The 18,300-nt window shown below is 41.0% G+C and overlaps 1 protein-coding gene across 1 annotated transcript in view; it reads left to right on the plus strand.

Annotated features, from left to right (window-relative positions):
- Nucleotides 1-18,300, plus strand: part of KIAA0319 — a 71,268-nt gene that overhangs the window by 27,299 nt on the left and 25,669 nt on the right. Inside the window, exons 4-10 of the mRNA XM_082637887.1 lie at nt 2,331-3,073; nt 5,783-5,975; nt 8,593-8,691; nt 9,872-9,969; nt 10,854-10,941; nt 11,897-11,989; nt 13,307-13,439. Of these exons, the coding sequence (XP_082494013.1) occupies nt 2,331-3,073; nt 5,783-5,975; nt 8,593-8,691; nt 9,872-9,969; nt 10,854-10,941; nt 11,897-11,989; nt 13,307-13,439 (1,447 nt within the window). The remainder of the gene's footprint in view (nt 1-2,330; nt 3,074-5,782; nt 5,976-8,592; nt 8,692-9,871; nt 9,970-10,853; nt 10,942-11,896; nt 11,990-13,306; nt 13,440-18,300) is intronic.

Consider the following 18,300-nt stretch of genomic DNA (forward strand, 5'->3'; position numbering starts at 1 on the left):
AAAATATATCCTGCCATTTGTGTTTGAAAGAAATGTCTAGTTTGAGTCTTCATTTAAAGGCCCCTTCATTTAAAGGAATGTAGTGATATCTTTACAAATAAGGACACTATTTTTGAGAGTGGAGCTGGGAGTTGGAGATTACCTGCCTATTTTATACACTATTTTATACACTCTTGACCTTAATTAGAAATGCTGTTTTGTTATGTTCAGCAGAATTATTTTTTTCCTCCTCTCCGTATCTGAGACTAAGCTTTTCTTTAGAAAATAGAAGGCTAAAACTATTAAGGTGATTTTTTTTTTAAAGTATATTTGGTTTGAGAAAATATCATTTCAATTGAATTAAAGTGGTTTGTTGCTAGCTTATTCATTGGGAAAGATGTATATTTATTATATCTAATTCTTATTGAATTGGACCAATTAGACTTTCCTGTAGAGTCAGTGTTAGTCATTGAATGATTCTTTAAAATTTATAACAATGACGATATGTATGCAGGTAAAATAAAAATAAGATGATTCTTGGGCTTCCCTGGTGGCGCAGTGGTTGAGAGTCCGCCTGCCGATGCAGGGGACACGGGTTCATGCCCCGGTCCGGGAAGGTCCCACATGCCGCGGAGCGGCTGGGCCCATGAGCCATGGCCGCTGAGCCTGCGCGTCCGGAGCCTGTGCTCCGCAACGGGAGAGGCCACAACAGTGAGAGGCCCGCGTACTGCAAAAAAAAAAAAAAAAAAAAAAGACGATTCTTATACTGTATTTAACCATTTCTCTTACCTCCGGTTAGAAGTGATCTCTGTCATTATGAAAAATGTAACAGTTATTAAGAGAATGATCAGTGATGAGCCCTCACTAGAAAAGAGATCCTTTGCTGTTCTGAGCTCTGCAGCAGAACAGTGCTCATCAAACTATATGTGGTGAGGGACCAATTTGTTTTTATTTCCAATCTACCACCAACAGATTCTTTGGTAAAAAAATCAACAAACAATTTCTCCTGAAAGAAAAATGCACAGTGTAAAAGTTGTGGGTTTCAGTTTTATTCAGGGACCTTCCTGAAGACTATAGCCCAGGAAACAGTCTCTCAGTAGCTCTAAGGGAACTGTTCTGAAGAGATAGGAGGAGATGCCCATATATATATGATTTGGGGCTAGAGAATATGTGCAGTCAAGCACACATTTTAGTAAACGATTACTGCTAGTCACAAGGAACAGATATCTCAGCTGATGATTTAGTGCTTTTCTATGTATGGGAAGATACAAGAATCTGGGCTCATTAAAATTCTTCCTAAGATATGCATCTAAGTATCTATAGGGCCTGTTTGTCCAAAGCACAGAGCACCTTATCCTGTTTCTCATCCTGAATTCATTTCGGGGTGCACTGTCAGTGACTGCGGTGGGTAATGACTTTATCCTTGTAGAACTGGATGGTGGGCAGCATTCTTTGTTTTACAAAATAAACAAAAAAGCAGGAACGTGATTTTTGTCCTTGGATGTCAGGGAATGACAAATTGCTACAGAGGTTTCTAAAAGCCCTAGTTGCCCTTATTCTTTTTTTTTTTTTTTTTTTTTTTATTGCGGTATGTGGGCCTCTCACTGTTTTGGCCTCTCCCGTTGTGGAGCACAGGCTCCGGACGCGCAGGCTCAGTGGCCATGGCTCACGGGCCCAGCCACTCCGCAGCATGTGGGATCTTCCCAGACCGGGGCACAAACCCGTGTCCCCTGCATCGGCAGGCGGACTCTCAACCACTGCGCCACCAGGGAAGCCCTGCCCTTATTCTTTATGGACTGGTCCCAGCGTTTGTGGCCTGCAGATCACACTTACGTAGCACTGCTCTCCTGCCTGCTGTATTTGCCAACTGGCAACATTTGTAGTTCATGGTTTGGAACGTGCTTAAAGCTAGTTGTTATAGACCTATATTTAGGACAAGTTTTTCTCTCCTTTGATATGTCATCAGAATTGATCTATCATCAGAATAACCCGAGATGTTTAAAAATTCAATTAACAACATGACATTGTTCCTAAAGCAAACCTTTATAGTTGGATTTTGGGTAAGGGGTAAAATATTACAGTGTAAAAGCAATACGCACGTAGAAAAGAATGCCTCTCTTCACTGAGTGGAGTAACATCATATAAAGAGAGAGGATGGACGGTTAGATGGACAGGTGGATGAATCTGTGGATGGATGGATGGGGGTGAAATGATGGGAGGACAGCTGTATGGATGGGGCTGTTGATGGATGGGCTCTAAAGCAGTGGACTTTCTATAGGAGATGCTGGTGGTTTATTTGCTTGCCAGAAGTGATATGCCTCGCTTCCTTATTGGAGACTGCGTGTTTGTAGGTTGTGCCTGTACGCAGTGCAGTGAGGGGAGGACGTATTCCAATGCCATCATTTCTCCTAACTTGGAAACTAGCAAAATCATGCCAGTGCCTCAAACCACCCCCGTGGTAGACTGCACATCTGCCTGCTGTGACCTGTACAGCTGTGACCTGGCCTGGTGGTTTGAGGGCCGCTGCTACCTGGTGAGCTGCCCTCACAAGGAGAACTGCGAGCCCAGAAAGATGGGCTCCATCAGGTCTTACCTGACCTTTGTGCTCAGGCCCGCCCAGAGGCCCGCACAGCTGCTGGACTACGGGGAGGTGATGCTGAATAGGGGTTCCCCGTCAGGAATCTGGGGGGACTCAGCTGAGGATATCAGAAAGGACTTGGCCTTCCTGGGCAAAGATCGGGGCCTGGAGGAGATGTCTGAGGACTCAGATGGGGAGCTGGAGCAGAACCTCTTCCGGCCCATCGGCAAGCAGGAGCCCCGAGGGAGCGCCGGGTACACGGATTGGGGCTTGCCGGCCGGTGGCAAGGGAGGTTCCAACTCCTCTGCTGGAGGCAGCCCAGCAACATCAGCGGAGGAGCAGCAGGAGGGCCCAGAGCACCGTAAGCTGAACGAGTCGGCATGGACCCCGGCCCCGAAACCCTCCCCCGGGGGAAGGTTTTTGCTTCCCTTGGTCACTACTCCACCTTCCGGAAGGGAACTGGAGAAAGAGACTTTTCAGCTCCAGGAGCAATCCAGCAACAGCTCTGGAAAAGAGGTGGGTGTAGCTGGTGTGTGTAGGAGAGGGTGGGAGGGGCTGAGTTCACTTTCAGAGCCCGGCCCTCATTAGGACACACGGCACGCGAAGCTTCCTTTTGGGGGCACCTATTAAGGTATCGTCTAAAAAAGATGACTCTTAGAACCTTCCAAACAAAACATCCTCTTCCTCTGTTGTGCACTCATGACCAGACTGTTTAAAAGAGCAAATATTTCTTCTGCCTTCACAAGTCAGCCACGTAATGATGACTTAGTGCTTCTCCTTAGAGAGGCCTCTACCGGTATCTCAGATGAATGAGTTTTTATAGAAGTTTCTGGAGCCAGCCCACATACACAGCGCGTGGAGCCAGAGGCTTTGCAAATCTCTCGTGGTAGGTTTTGTAGGAGCAGAAAAAAATTTTCTCCTTTCCTTCTAAGTTTTTTGGTTGGGGTAATAATTAAATTGCCCTAAGATAGATTAACAGGAGAAAAACAAATTTACTTTGGTATGTATTGGAGACCCCATAAAAATATGAGAGGTGACCAAAGCAGGAAGGCTTTGTATCTTTTAAACAAAGAAACAATCAGTCTGTGAAGAATTGACAAGCCAAAGAGGATTAGGCTTGGGGTAATAAGTTGGTGACAAAGTATCTGTTAAAGATAAGTATCCGTTAAAGATAAGTATCTGAAGCATGTTAACATTTTTAAGAGTTTGAGCAAAAATGCATTCAAATCAGGCAGCATCCAGTATAGCAGATATAAAGGAGCTACGAGGAGCTGTACAAAATGAAAAACTTTTTTAGGCAGGAGTGGAAACAAGGGATATAAGGCAAAAAAGTGGGTTGGTTATTACAAGGTTACTTTCCTTTAAGGGGTAGTAGGGGTTTATCAAGCAGATTACCTCAAAATTATTCCTGATTGACTGGTTTAAGATTCCATTTCTGGGAGAGCTGAAACTGTAATTAAGTCTTGGTTTGGGGGCTTAACATAAACGACTCTATTTGGGGCCTGTTGCTTTAACACGAGGTTTGTTTCTACAGCCTTCTCAGCCCTAAATTTCCTCTCTGTGGTGATAAGGATACCTTCTATCCTCCTGGTACAGTGTTTTATTTTCCACGAAAGTACATATTTTCCCTTATAGTCACAATTAAATTTTTTTGAGCTGCATTAAGTTGTAGATAATCCTTGCAAGGAAGGGTACCTTTTGCATGGGAGATTTGTCTCTTGCTTTCAGGGGGGGACAAAGGAGGGTCAGAGTGCCCTTCTTGCACTGTCTGTTTCTCAGGTACCTTTCATTCAGAATAATCAGCATGCCAAAGTGCTATCTTTTAGAGTGACATTCTGACCCCCTACAGTTTCTTCAAGACCCAACAGGTTCTGAGGTTGCTTGGAACTCACCAGTGATAAGAATCAGTTGGATAGGAGGAACAAGATACTAAGGAGAGAACATAAGCTGTACAGAACTTTCCATGAAAAACACAGGTGAAAAGAATGGGAACCTTTGGGAGAGCAGACATACCCAGAACAGAGGGAAGGTTCAAGTGCTAAGAGCAGAAGGTCAGGGAGCTAGAGGAGGAGGCTGCACTGTGGGGAGAGTAGTGGGAGCTCAGAGACTGCTCATTTGGGAAATACCAGGACAAGGTGAGGATGACTACATGTGTGCTGATCAGGAGAAGCCAAATGCAGTTGGCAGTAAAGTGACAAAAGGACAGGTCATGGGAGAATTTAGTGTATTTCAAGATACAAGGGAGCAAATCAGAATGTAAAGGGACATAAGCCAATTAAGATTTTTTTTAAAAAAAAGGAAAATATTATTTAAGATATCAGTGCTTAGGTTAGAATAAGTGAAGAAAGCTGGATTGAATTGACTAGACATTATAATCTCAACCATTAAAACTTGCTAAACATTCTTTTAAGCAGTGAGATTATCAGATTTTTTCCTGCTTTGATGTATTTTTCGTTTCAAAGTTTTCATATTTTTCTGTCCTTGTACTTGTCTTATGGTGTTCTTTTCCCCCATCCCTGAGTATTAACACATTTTACCTTCTTTTATGTGGCTAAGTGAACTGCAAAAAAGAGTAGCTGTGTTTTCAATAAATACCAATGCCCCCCCCTCCAGTTAACATTTGAGTTACAGCTTTTCTTTCTGTGGATCTCACACTCAGCCACCCCTTTGGGTCTCCTATCTTCTTAGCCTGAGTTTTACTTATCTGGCCCCATACGGGCACTGGCAGTTGAAGCTCAGAAGAGCATTTTATTATCATGTTGTGAGATTTTCCCCCAGCACATAACATTTAATTTAAAACTTTAAGTTGGATAACCCTATAACCATAATCTTAAATTATAAATTATAATTTAATTGGATATATAATTTAAGTGGATGATATGAATAGAGATCATTTACTCTAGAAACCTGTTCATTGTTGAATTATCTGATTGTCTTCAATTATTGCTACTCTAAGTATTTTCTCTCTTTTTATCTTGAATGTTTTCTGTATGTGTATGTTTGCCTATAATAATTCTCCAACCCAGAGTTGCCTTACATTTTTAGCAGGTAGCAAAGAATATTTAAAAGAGATGGTCTAGAGTTCCAGTGGTTTGCAATGTTAGACATGGTATTTCAAATGCTACTGAATCTAATTTTTGAAAACGTCAATGACATGGTGTTGTCTTGAAGAGTTCAACCTTTGTTTTTCCCCCATAACAACTTATCCTGTAATTGATCTCCTAGGTCCTAATGCCTTCCCATAATCCTTCTCCAACCAGCCTGGAGTTCAGCCCAGCCACCATGGAGAAAAGCCCAGTTCTCACAGTCACCCCATGGAGCACAGAGCGTAACATTTCAACCCTTCCCGCTAGCACCCTCCCCACTGAGTCCGTCCCATCTCAGCAACCTGTATCTGCTCCTACTGCCCCCAGGACAGGTAATTAAAAAAATATAACTGGAAGAAATGTACTGAAGACACGCTGTAGAATGTAGTAGTGACAACTTCGAAAGTATACTCATTCCCTCCGGGCACGTTTTTGAGCATCCATCATGTGCCAGAAATGATGCTAGGCGCTGGGAATAAAAAGATGAATAGATATTGTCTTTTCCCTCCTTGACTCTATAGTCTAGAGGGTGAGGCTGAATGACAAATAGATGGTTTGATACAGTACAGTAAGTGCTTTGAGAGGCTGCTATGGGAGAGAAAAGGAGCAGCCCGGCTGACCGGCTCAGAGGGGCCACAGAAGCCTTTCCAGAGGTGGTAATGCTAGGATAGATGAGCCAGCAAAAATGGAGTCGGCATGCTGTTCAGGTCGAGGGAGCGACATGTGTAATAACAATAATGATAATTACACTTACTGAGCACTTATCCAGGGCCAGGCACCACGCTCGGCATTTCCCGCCCATCCTCTCATTCACTGCCTGTGCCAGGGAACAGAGGGACAAGAGCTCAAGGGGCATTTTGGGAAGAGCTATAAGGGGTTTAGTATGGTTGACACTGATCATGTAAATGGAGTGGAAATGGCAAGGTCTGAGTCTAGAGTGGTGAGCAGGGCAGTATTTTGAAGGATCCTGTGTTCTGTGCTAAGGAATTTGTGCTTTATTGGATGAGTAGAGAGAATCCCTGAATGATCGGAAGCAGGAAAGTGAAATGATCAGACTGATATCAAGAAAATAGTATGGGGTTGACCTGAGGCAAGAGGATCCATTAAAAAAACTGTAGTGAGTGGTTGCAGGGATGGAGGGAAGGAGCCAGATTCAAGCGATATTAGAAGGGCAGAATCATTAGAATTTGGTAAGTGGTTGAAGGTCATGATGAAGGTAAAAGGATACTAAGATACATGAACACATGGAACTGAAAATTAGATGAGTGGCTGGGCTGAAGATAAAGGACTGGGTGTCTTCGGTGTAGAGGTGATAGTTGAAGGCCCTCCAGGGAGAGCCGCGGGGTGGGCTGGGGAGAGGCCTGAGGGGTGGAACTTTGGAGCTGTCATTGTATTAGGAGCCGGGACAGCAGAAGGAGCCTATAGAGCTGACTGAGTGGCCGTGACAGAGAAGGAGAGAAAGAGGAGAGCGTGGACTGAGAGAAGGAGAGAGGAGAGGGTTCCACGTTGGAGGAAGTGATGAAGGGGCCGGGTGTTACAGGAGGATTGAAAAGCTCCCATGGGATTTAATACTAAAGAAGTTACTAGAGACTTTTGTCATGTTTCCCGAGCCTTTCTGTGGGTAATGTACTTTGAGGATCACCCTCTCTTCTTTGGTTATTTACTTTGATCCTGAGCTTCAGTAGAGAGAAGGCTAATGGTGGAGGAGCTGTACAGTATATGGAAAAGGAAACTGGCCTGGGAATTAGCATCCTTGAGTTCTAGTAGCACCTACCACATAGAGTAGTTAGAGGAAGAAATGAATTGATAATCTTCAAGTCCTTGGAACAGAGCCTCTCAGAGTTTAATCTTGTAGATAAGTGGCTGTTGAAATAAATACAGTTTAAATTAGTTAGATATTGGTGGATCTATTGCTAATGGTCCACATAGCCTCAGGCAACTTACGTTGCCTCTCCAGGGCTCAATTTCTTTATCTGTAAAATGATGGGTTTGGACCAATATCCCTTTTAGGTCCACAATTGCTGATTTTTCTTGAAAAGAGTCAGTGAAAGTGACAGGGAAGAAGAGCCAGAGAGGGCAGCGAAGCCTCTGCAGCTGGTCTAGGAAGGCACTCGAGGGACTGAGTACAGACTGAGAGAAGTAGATTTAAATGAGCCACATCTCCATCTCACATCTCCAAGCAGCTAGGACCTCTAGAGAGCACTCAGCTTTTTTTTTAAGTCTTTGCTTTTCTCTATGTGATATCTTGACGTATCAATTGTATTTTACAAGGGAGACTAATGTCCAGTTGAGTCAAGCCAATTGAATGTATCAATATAATCCTGGTTATAGAGCAAGGCAACAAGCATTGTTCTGAATGCTGATTTAGTGACTAGGTGCTGCTGATGAGAGTGGATGTGCCTGCTGCTTGAGTTAAAATAGCCTTTTTATATTGAGGTTGACTGGCTTTTCTCTTGGAAAGGTTCCAAGAGCAAGACCATTGCAGTAATTCATGGAGTTACTATCAGAACTGAATGGCGTGTGATTAATGCTACAGAAACACTTATGATTACACTCCATCTTTTTAAGACTAAAAATAGCACATACCAGGGGGTCAAGCAAAGCTGGAAGCAAGAGAGAAAACAGACCCAATCCGCAGTACACTACCTGTTTTCACGCAGCTCTTGTCACCGACACCTTGCTCAGTCGATCTGAAGCATTATTTTCTCCACAGTGCCTACTCACGTTGACAGCTTTAAATTTAAGAAATCTACCCTGCAACATAATATAGGGCACAGTTCAGTTACTAGTCAGAGGGAATAAAGTATCTTAGATAAAATCGCATGAAGAACTATTACAAAAATATGTGTTATTTTATTTTATGGATACTAAAAATAAATCTATCATAGGGCAGTAATTTAACATCATTGAAGTATATGATGAAATGTACTATTTCTAATTAACTTTTAGTGAAAGAACTCATGGTGTCTGCTGGTGATAACCTAGTAATAACTTTGCCGGAAAATGAAGTTGAACTGAAGGCGTCTGTTGTGCCAGCGCCACCTGCAGGTGAGAGTTTGACTTTCCTCTGGGACCAGTAGGGGCCCATTAGCTGGTGTGTCCTTAAGGTGTCTTTACTGGTTATTTACAACTTTGATTCATTTTCACAACATAGTGAATGTCACTCTCGAGTGGATGACAAGGCTTTGATGATCATAAGCTTTAAAGTTTATTGAAATAGTTTAAAATGGAGTGAGAGGATAGGAATTAAATACAGAACATTTCCTTTAATTGGTCAGGATAAAAAGTCATACATTTCTGATGATGCAAAGCAGAGTGATATCTTAGAACAGGAGACGTTTCCATATACCAGCTTTTGACTTGTAATAACCCACAGAGCCTGGGAAAATTCCACTGTCAGGTGAGGGAGGTAGCACGTGCACAAAGGTTGTTTGCAGATATTTCAGTGGCAACATGTCTCTCAGGTTCTCAGGATCCTCACACCAGTTGTTCAAAAAATGTTTAAAATACTCTTTCTTCTGCTGATCCAGCACTCTGCTCTTCAGCAAACATTTGACCTATTCCTGTGACCTGTCAAATGCATTCTTTCTTAAAGTATATTCATTTTTAAGGTGTTTGAGTATTTCTTATTCAGGTTAGTTCCTTTATTCATTTTTCCCTATCACACATGGATCAAAATTTAAGCATAGATGTTAATACTTGGCATTTGTCATTTACTCCTTTCAGCTGAGGTAACTCGTGCTTTAACTATTACTAGAATCACAAGGTGGAAGACAGCTTCATCTTAATATAAAGAGATTTAATCTGTTCTTATGGCCTTCTATAAACCCCTACGACAGATGGAATGAATTTAAATCTCCTTGCCTTTTATTAAAAGGAGAAAAGTACAGTGGATTATACTATGTTAAAATTTATATGTATGGTCAGATGTAGCAGTCTGGAAGGAAAGTCATCAAATGCTAACAATGAAATTAGGGCAATTTTTTAAAAACTTTCTATATTTTCTAAATTTTTTATAAGTTGTATGTTCTTATAATAACAAAGAAATTTTACATTAAAAAGATATAGATACCTTACTGTTCCTTACTTGGATGATAGTTGAAAGTTGAGTGCAGTATATCTAAATTAATTTCTGCTAGTAGATTGAAGGCTGTCACTTTCCTCCCTCTGCCCAGATTGTAGTGACTTCTAAGAGTTTATAACTACTCATATTTTTCTTTGCTCTCAGAAACAACCTACAACTATGAATGGAGTTTAATAAGCCACCCTGAATACTACCAAGGTGAAATAAAACAAAGACACACGCAAACTCTTAACGTCTCTCAGGTAAGTAACTGGTAACTGGTAGTAACCGACAGCGTACCTTAGAATTCAGGTAACACCTTCTTAGCTGTTGAACCTAGAAGTCTCTCTTATGATTAAGATTAAAAGAAGAATATAAATGAATCAAGTTTCAAGCATGTAGGTAGACAGGTAGATTTAAAGAAAGGGGCTTCCGGGATCTTTTCTTTATTTGACTTACTTGGCATGTCAGCCCAGGGAAGAGAGGCTGGCTCAGGCTGGTATGGGTCTCTGTAGTGAGGTTAAAGCCTGTGTTCCAACTCTTGCTCCCTTTGCAGTGTTAGAGACATTCTGGTCATCTCTGATTCTTCGTCAGGCACATTTCTAGGATTGCCAAAAATTCCATTCCAGTTCACATATGGTTTGACTACCAAATATTGCTCCAAGATATAAGCCCTCACAAGAAGAAATGTTCCCTCTTCTTGGCCCATAGATGATTATGTTCTCTTCATTTCTGATACTGCACAGCTCCTGGTGCAGCATGAGTTAGCATCACCCCTATGCCACTGAGCGCTGTTTCTCGAAGTCTGGTACCCAGACCACTGGCAGCTGACCCACCAGAACTACTTGGTAAAAATGCAAGATTCCCATACACTCAAGTCTGAGAACTGCCACCCTCGGTTGGTCCATGTTACATATGCCTCTGTAAGCCCCGTGAACATCTGTAACTAAGCTGAAGGCCTTCCTGAGTGATCTTCAGTGTTCCAGAGTATAGGCTTCAGACATGTGGCAGTGTGTCCGCAGGCCCCGAGCCCCTTCTCTATGCTGATTCCAGGAGAACGGCTTCTGGAATATTTAAGGATTTTCTAGGCAGTGGACCCATCCTGTTGTTTGCATGTTTATCAGTATAACTTTTCTTTATCTTGCAGTTGTCAGTAGGACTTTATGCCTTCAAAGTAGCAGTTTCTAGTGAAAATGCCTTTGGAGAGGGATTTGTAAATGTCACCGTTAAGCCAGGTAAGCCTGTGTAAGAGGACAGCCTCCTGTTTTACAGATTTATCTCAATTTTTGGTGCCTGAATAACATGGTAATATATTTTTTTAGTTTTACATTAGGCTCCATTGTAGAGAAAACATGCAAAGATTATACGGGGTTTTTCTTTCTTCTTTCTGTATAATTCTTAGTACTTGCTTGACACTGCTGTGGAAGGTTGCAAGGTTATTGCTTGCTGTTCTTAGGTGTGGCAATAGCGTCCTCCGTCTGACATTTGCTGCATTCACCCTTCTACCTCCATTCCCCGTGACTCAGCTTGTCCTTAGGTGAAGGGAGCAACTCAGGGGTCAAGGGAAATGTATGCCATGGGCTTTCAAGCCCCCTGGTCCTTACAGGCCACCACTAGTCCATAGGTCAGCGCACTGGTGTGAATTAGAAATAGTGGCCCTTTGTCTGGGTGGGCACAGCCCTGGCTCAGTGCATGGAGCATGGGCCTTGGGCCTCTGCCACCCCCTCTTCTGGGCACAAGGGATGTGGGCCAGCTCAGTGGCAACCTCACCTCCAGCCTCTTCCCCAGGGGCTGACAGCTCCCCATTTTGCACATGCTGCCTGGTTATTCTTAGAGCTAAACGTGGTTGGTGGGGGCGGGGCCGGGGGCGGGGCTTCAGAGTCAAGAGCCAGCTAATCGTAGGAGCTGGAACCCTCCTCCGTTGCTCCTCATTTGCAGTTGCTGCTCAGGTTCTGTGACCAACCCCTTGCTTGTTATTACATGTGTTCATTGAGCCTGGGCTTTCATACAAAAAATCTAAACCTGCAGACATGCTCCTAAAGTGTATAGGGGGGTTCCAAAACATTAAAAGTACTTTCCATAGTTGAGGCCTGCAGGACAGGATATTTATAACCAATTTTTGAAAATCAGATGGTTTATTTGGGTGGTGACAACTTGGGCTCAGCCCGTGTCCTTTTTTCTCTCACACAGCCGGAAGAGTCAACCTGCCTCCCGTGGCAGTTGTTTCTCCCGAGAGACAGGAGCTCACTCTGCCTCTGACGTCAGCCCTCATCGATGGCAGCCGTGGGTATCCTGCTATACTTCATGGGGTTTTGCCCTCTGCACTATGAGACGTAACGGGAGGTCTCTGTTGAGGCTGTGAGGACTTATGGGCTAACTCACCAATAGATGAGCAACTATCTGTATCTTCAAGTCCTTCAGCTCCTTTAGCACAACTTCTCTGTCTTAGGCTGAACTTCCCTTCAGTTATGTATGAAAAAATTCTTTAGGGTCTAGCTATTTGATCGGAATTAAAACAATTATTAAAGAATCTCCTTGCGATGTAGTATATGTGATGAGCAGTTGGAAATCACTTTTAAAAAAATTATTATTTATTTTATCTATTTATTTTTTTTGGCTGCGTTGGGTCTTTGTTGCTGTACACGGGCTTTCTCTAGTTGCGGCGAGCGGGGGCTACTCTTTGTTGCAGTGCACAGGCTTCTCATTGCGATGGCTTCTCTTGTTGTGGAGCCCAGGCTCCAGGCGCGCAGCCTTCAGTAGTTGTGGCACAAGGGCTCAGTAGTTGTGGCTTACGGGCTCTAGAGGGCAGGCTCAGTAGTTGTGGCGCATGGGCTTAGTTGCTCTGTGGCATGTGGGATCTTCCTGGACCATGTCCCCTGCACTGGCAGGCGGATTCTTAACCACTGCACCACCAGGAAAGTCTCTAAAGCCTGTTTTAAATGAAATATTTACATGAGAAAATACATTACATTTTGATTCCTCTAATTCAGTGTGATTTAGTTACAGGAAACGGTTCAGAATTATTAATCTGTTGCATGAACTTTTCTTTCCTTAAATGAATTAGATGAAACTGGATCCCTTCCAGGTCTAAACTTCTGTGATTCTACTTAGTACATTTTGTTTGCTGTCTTTTAAAGTAGAAATAGGAGGTTTTCATGTAGGATACTACCTTTATCTGGATTTACACTTAATGATTAGGGTAGTAAAAGGTGTTTTGTGATTATATAGAAGCATCTCAATTCTTTATGAATCTGTCAGTTCAGATACCTATTTGATTATCAGTAAGATATTGTGTGCTGTAGTTGATGTGAGTTAAAAAAAAAAAAGCAGTAGTGCCTGTCACTTTGCTTTTTAAATTCACAACTGAGTTGAAACACCCTCACTCAAATCTGGTGGAAATCCAGGAGAAAAATCATGATGATAATTTAGAGAGAAGAAGTAATCCTCCTTCTAACACATAATATATGGCCTTTGAAATCTGTGCAATTATATAATTTCATATAAACTCAAATGTAAACCCCAATAATGTAAATTACAAAATGTATGTTTTAATATTCTTGTATTTAATTCTAGTTTTCACTTATTTGTCAATCTTTCTAGACAGTACAGATGATACTAAAATAGTGAGTTATCACTGGGAAGAAGTTAATGGGCCCTTCCAAGAGGAGAAGACCTCAGCTGATACCCCTGTCTTACATCTGTCTAACCTTGTTCCGGGAAACTATACTTTCAGGCAAGTGGGTTCGCTTTCCAGCACTGATAATTTGACTGTTTCCGATAGATGCCGATAGAACATTGTGCTTCTTTTCATTTTGCTCAGGAGGTAGGGCAGATTTGGTTTCCTCTGGGGCTTTGGTTGTCAGCCACTTTATACTCTGATACCGTCATCAATAATATAAAGTACAAGTGTGTATTTATTGGAAACCTTTGGATTTGGTTGTCAGGAATAGTATGGGATGGCATCTATTTTGCTGTGTTGAGATATGTGAAAGAAAGTTTCTATCTTCAGAGTGAAAGTGAGGCAGATTTATATGATTTACCTGTTTCTTTATCTTTTTACAACTTTTAAAGATATAACTGAAATGGAATAAACTGAACATATTTAAGGTATAAAATTTGATGAGTTTTGACATTTGCATATACCTGTCAGACCATTGTCACATTCAAGATAATAAACATTTCCATCATCCCCAAAAGTTTTCTCATGCCCCTTTGCAATTCAAACCTCTCTCTATTCCTGTCCTTGGACAACCACTAACCTGCTTTCCCCCACTTTAAATTATCATGCACTTTCTAGAATTTCACATAAATGGAATTGTACAGTATGTGCTCCTTTTTGCCTGGCTTCTTTCACTCAGCAAATGATTTTTGAGATTCATTCATGGTGTTGTCTCTATTGATAAGTGTGTTCCTTTTTGTTGCTGAGTACTATTCCAATGTATGGATATACCACAATTTATCCTTTCATCTAGTATGGACATTGGGTTATCTACAACTTTGAACTATTACAAAGAAAGCTGCCATGAACATTTGTGTACAAGTCTGTGTGGACATGTATTTTCATTTTTGTGGAGTAAATACCCAAGAGTGGAAAGGCTAGGTTCTACAGTGAGCTTATGTTTAACATTTTAAGAAATTGCCAAACTCTTTTCCAAAGTGGGTGTATTATTTTATATTCCCACCTGTAGTGGATGAGGGTTCCAGAATCCACATCCTCACCAACACTTGGTGTAATCAGTCTTTTTAATTGTATCTAATTTGATGGGTGGTTGTATCTCATTATGGTTTTAACTTGCATTTTCCTGTTGACTAATGATATTAAGCATATTTTAGGTGTTTACTGGCCATTCATATAACTTCTTTTGTGAAGTCTCCATTCAGATCTTTTTCCTGTTTTAAAAATTACATCTTGGGGCTTCCCTGGTGGCGCAGTGGTTGAGAGTCCGCCTGCTGATGCAGGGGACACGGGTTCGTGCCCCGGTCTGGGAAGATCCCACATGCCGCGGAGCGGCTTGGCCTGTGAGCCATGGCTGCTGAGCCTGTGCGTCCAGAGCCTGTGCTCCGCAACGGGAGAGGCCACAGCGGTGAGAGGCCTGCGTACCGCAAAAAAAAAAAAAAATTACATCTTACTTAGTTGTAAGATTTTTATACATTCCAAAACAAGTTCTTTATTTTATATATGTGTTGTGGATATTTCCCAGTATATGGCGTTTTGTTCTTTTAATGGTATCTTTTAAAGAGCAAAAGTTTAAAATTTTGATTGTCTAATTTATCAATTGTTTCTTTTATGTTTCATGCTTTTTTTTTTTTTGCGGTATGCGGGCCTCTTACTGTTGTGGCCTCTCCCGTTGCGGAGCACAGGCTCCAGACGTGCAGGCTCAGCGGCCATGGCTCACGGGCCTAGCCACTCTGCGGCATGTGGGATCTTCCCGGACCGGGGCACGAACCCGTGTCCCCTGCATCGGCAGGCGGACTCTCAACCACTGCGCCACCAGGGAAGCCCTGTTTCATGCTTTTTGTGTTCTATCTAAGTAACCTTTGTTTAATCCCAAGATTGCAAAGATCCTGTTTTTTTTTCTAAGTTTTATAGGTCTAGGTTTTATTTTTAGATCTGTGATCTATTTTGAGTTATTTTTATGTAATGTGTGAGATTTTTGAATGTTAAATCCACCTTGCATTCATGGGATAAACCCTATTTGATCATGATATTCTTTTTATGTAGCATGGGATTCAACTTGATAGTATTTTTGTCAGGATTTTTATGTCTGTCTTCATGAAAGATTTGGTCTGTGCCTTCTTCTCTCTTTCTCTCTCTCTGTCTCTCTCTCTGCATTGTCACAAGGTTTTGATATGAGGATTATCCTGGCCTAATAAAACAAGTTGACCAATGATCCATCCTCCTTTATTTTCTGAAATACTTATGAACAACTGGTGGTATTTCTTCCTTGAAAGTTTTATAGAATTCACCAGTAAAATCATCTGGGTCTGGAATTTTCTTTTGGGGAAAGTTTTGATAACAAATTCAATTTCTTTAATAGATGTAAGCCTATTTAGATTTTCTGGGTTTTTTAAAATTTTTCTTTTTTATTTTATTTTATTTTCTTTAATTTTTATTTTATATTGGAGTATAGTTGATTAACGATGATGTGTTATCTGTTTTTTTCTTGTGTCAGTTTTTAGTAAGTTGTATTTTTCAAGAAATTCATCCATTCCTTCTAAATTATCATATTTTTTGGCATAAAGTTGTTCATAGTATTTTCATATAATCCTTTCATGTCTGTAGGATATGTACTGATAACCTCTTTTTCATTTCCAATATTGGTGATTTGTGTTCTTTTTCTCTTGATAAGTCTAATTAAGGGCTTTGTTAATTTTGTTTATCTTCTCAAGGAACCCTAACTAGAACTGTTTTAATTATATTTGCCTGTTTTCTAATTTGTTCTTTTCTGCTCTTTACTATTTCCTTACTTCTGTTTGCTTTTGATTTACTTCATCCTTTTTCTTCTAACTTCTTAGAGTAGAATCTTGGTTCATTTATATTAGAGCTTCCTTAAAAGCTTATAAATCTTTCACAGGTATAATTTTCCTCTAAGTGCTGCTTAGCTGTACCCCATACATTTTAGCTTATTATATTTTTAAGACCTCATATACTGCTTTAAGAATATGATGATTTCAGAGAAGGAGCCCATACATATGTATTTATGAATCCTCAGAAGTCTAGCCAGGTTAAGAAACTCTCAGGCATCTGACTGGATTCATCTTTGACTAAAAAGTCCACAGAGGTGCTCTAAAGTGCTTTAGATTTTACACATGTTGTAAAAACTTCTGTTTTGGTTTATTGGAAATCTCAGCTTAAGAAGCAGTTTACTCCATTAGGATAGCTATTACTTAAAAAATGGAAAATAACAAGTGTTGGTGAGGCTGTGGAGAAATGAGAATCCTTGTGCATTGCTGGTAGGGATGGAAAATGGTAGAGCTGCTGTGGAAAACAGTTTGGCAATTCCTCAAAAAGTTAAACATAGAATTGCCATATCTGCAATCTCACTTTAGATATATACCTCAAAGAACTGAGAGCAGAGACTCAAATAGATGCTTGTATACTATCTTCGTCCATTCAGGCTACTATAACAAAAATAACCATAGACTGGGGGGCTTTTAAATGACAGAAATTTATTTCTCATACCTCTGGAAGCTGGGAAGTCCAAGATCAAGGTGCTGGTAGATTTGGTGTCTGGTGAAGGCCCTCTTCACATGGTTTATAGACAGCCATCTTTTCACTGTGTCCTCACATGGCAGAAGGGGTAAGGGAGCTCTCTGAGGTCTCTTTTGTAAGAGTACTAATCCCATTCAGGAGGCCTCTGCCCTCATGACCTAATCACCGGCGGAAGGCCCCACCTCCAAATACCAGTCGCATTAGGGATTAGGTTTCAACATATGAGTTTTGGGGGAACAGAAAACATTCAGTCTACAGCATACTCCAATGTTAATAGAACAACACAAATGTCCATCAACCGATGAATAAGTAAACAAAATGAGGTATGTACATACAAAGAAATATTATTCAGCCTTAAAAAAATGAACTTCTGAGGCATGCTACAGCATGGCTGAACTTTGAAGACATTTGGTTAACTGAATGAAGCCACTCACAAAAGGTCAAATATTGTATGATTCCACTTAGTTAAGGTGCCTAGAGTAGTCAAATTCATAGAGATAGAAAGCAGAATAGTGATTGCCATGGGGTGGTGGTAGGGGAGAAATGGGGAGTTAATGTTTAATGGGTACAAAGTTTCCGTTTGGGATGATGAAAAAGTTCTGGAGATGGATAGTGGTAATGGTTATACAATAATGTGAATGTACTTAATGCCACTGAATTGTGCACTTAAAAATGGTTAAAATGGTAAGTTATATATACTTTACCCCAATAAAAAAAAAGAGAAATTTACCTAGCTCTGAAAGCTTATTTTATTATTGAGTGGATTTCTGGGAATCTGTAGGCCTTGTAAGGGTAGAGTGAATAGCCACATGGGGCATCCAGTGCTCATGTGTGGGTTTTTTTTTTTTAAACTTTATGTTTTTAAGAGCAGTTTTAGGTTTACAATAAAATTGAAAGATACAGAAATTTCCCATATGTCCCCTGCTCCCCACATGCTCAGTCTCCCTGTTATCAACATCACTCACCAGAATGGTTCATTTTTTACCAAGGATTAACCTACACTGACACATCATGACCACCAAAACTCTATAGTTTACCTTGGGGTTCATTCTTGGTGTACATTCTATATGTTTGGGCAAATGTATCATGACAGATACCTATCATTATAGTACCATACAGAGTATGATAGTATTATAGTATCATACAGAGTATTTTCACTGCCCTAAAAATCCTCTGTGCTCTGCCTAGTCATCCCTCTCCTTTTCCCCCTCCTCTGGTAACAACTGACCTTTTTACTGTCTTCATGGTTTTGCCTCTTTCAGAGTATCATACAGTTGGAAGTATATAGTAAGTGGCCTTCTCAGATTGGCTTCTTTCATGTAGTAATATGCATTTAAGATTGTTCCGTGTCTTTTTATGACTTGATAGCTCATTTCTTTAT

The sequence above is a fragment of the Mesoplodon mirus genome (genome assembly GCF_964341445.2).
Source record: "Mesoplodon mirus genome assembly, chromosome: 12".
In the NCBI taxonomy this organism is placed as follows: Eukaryota; Metazoa; Chordata; class Mammalia; order Artiodactyla; family Ziphiidae; genus Mesoplodon; species Mesoplodon mirus.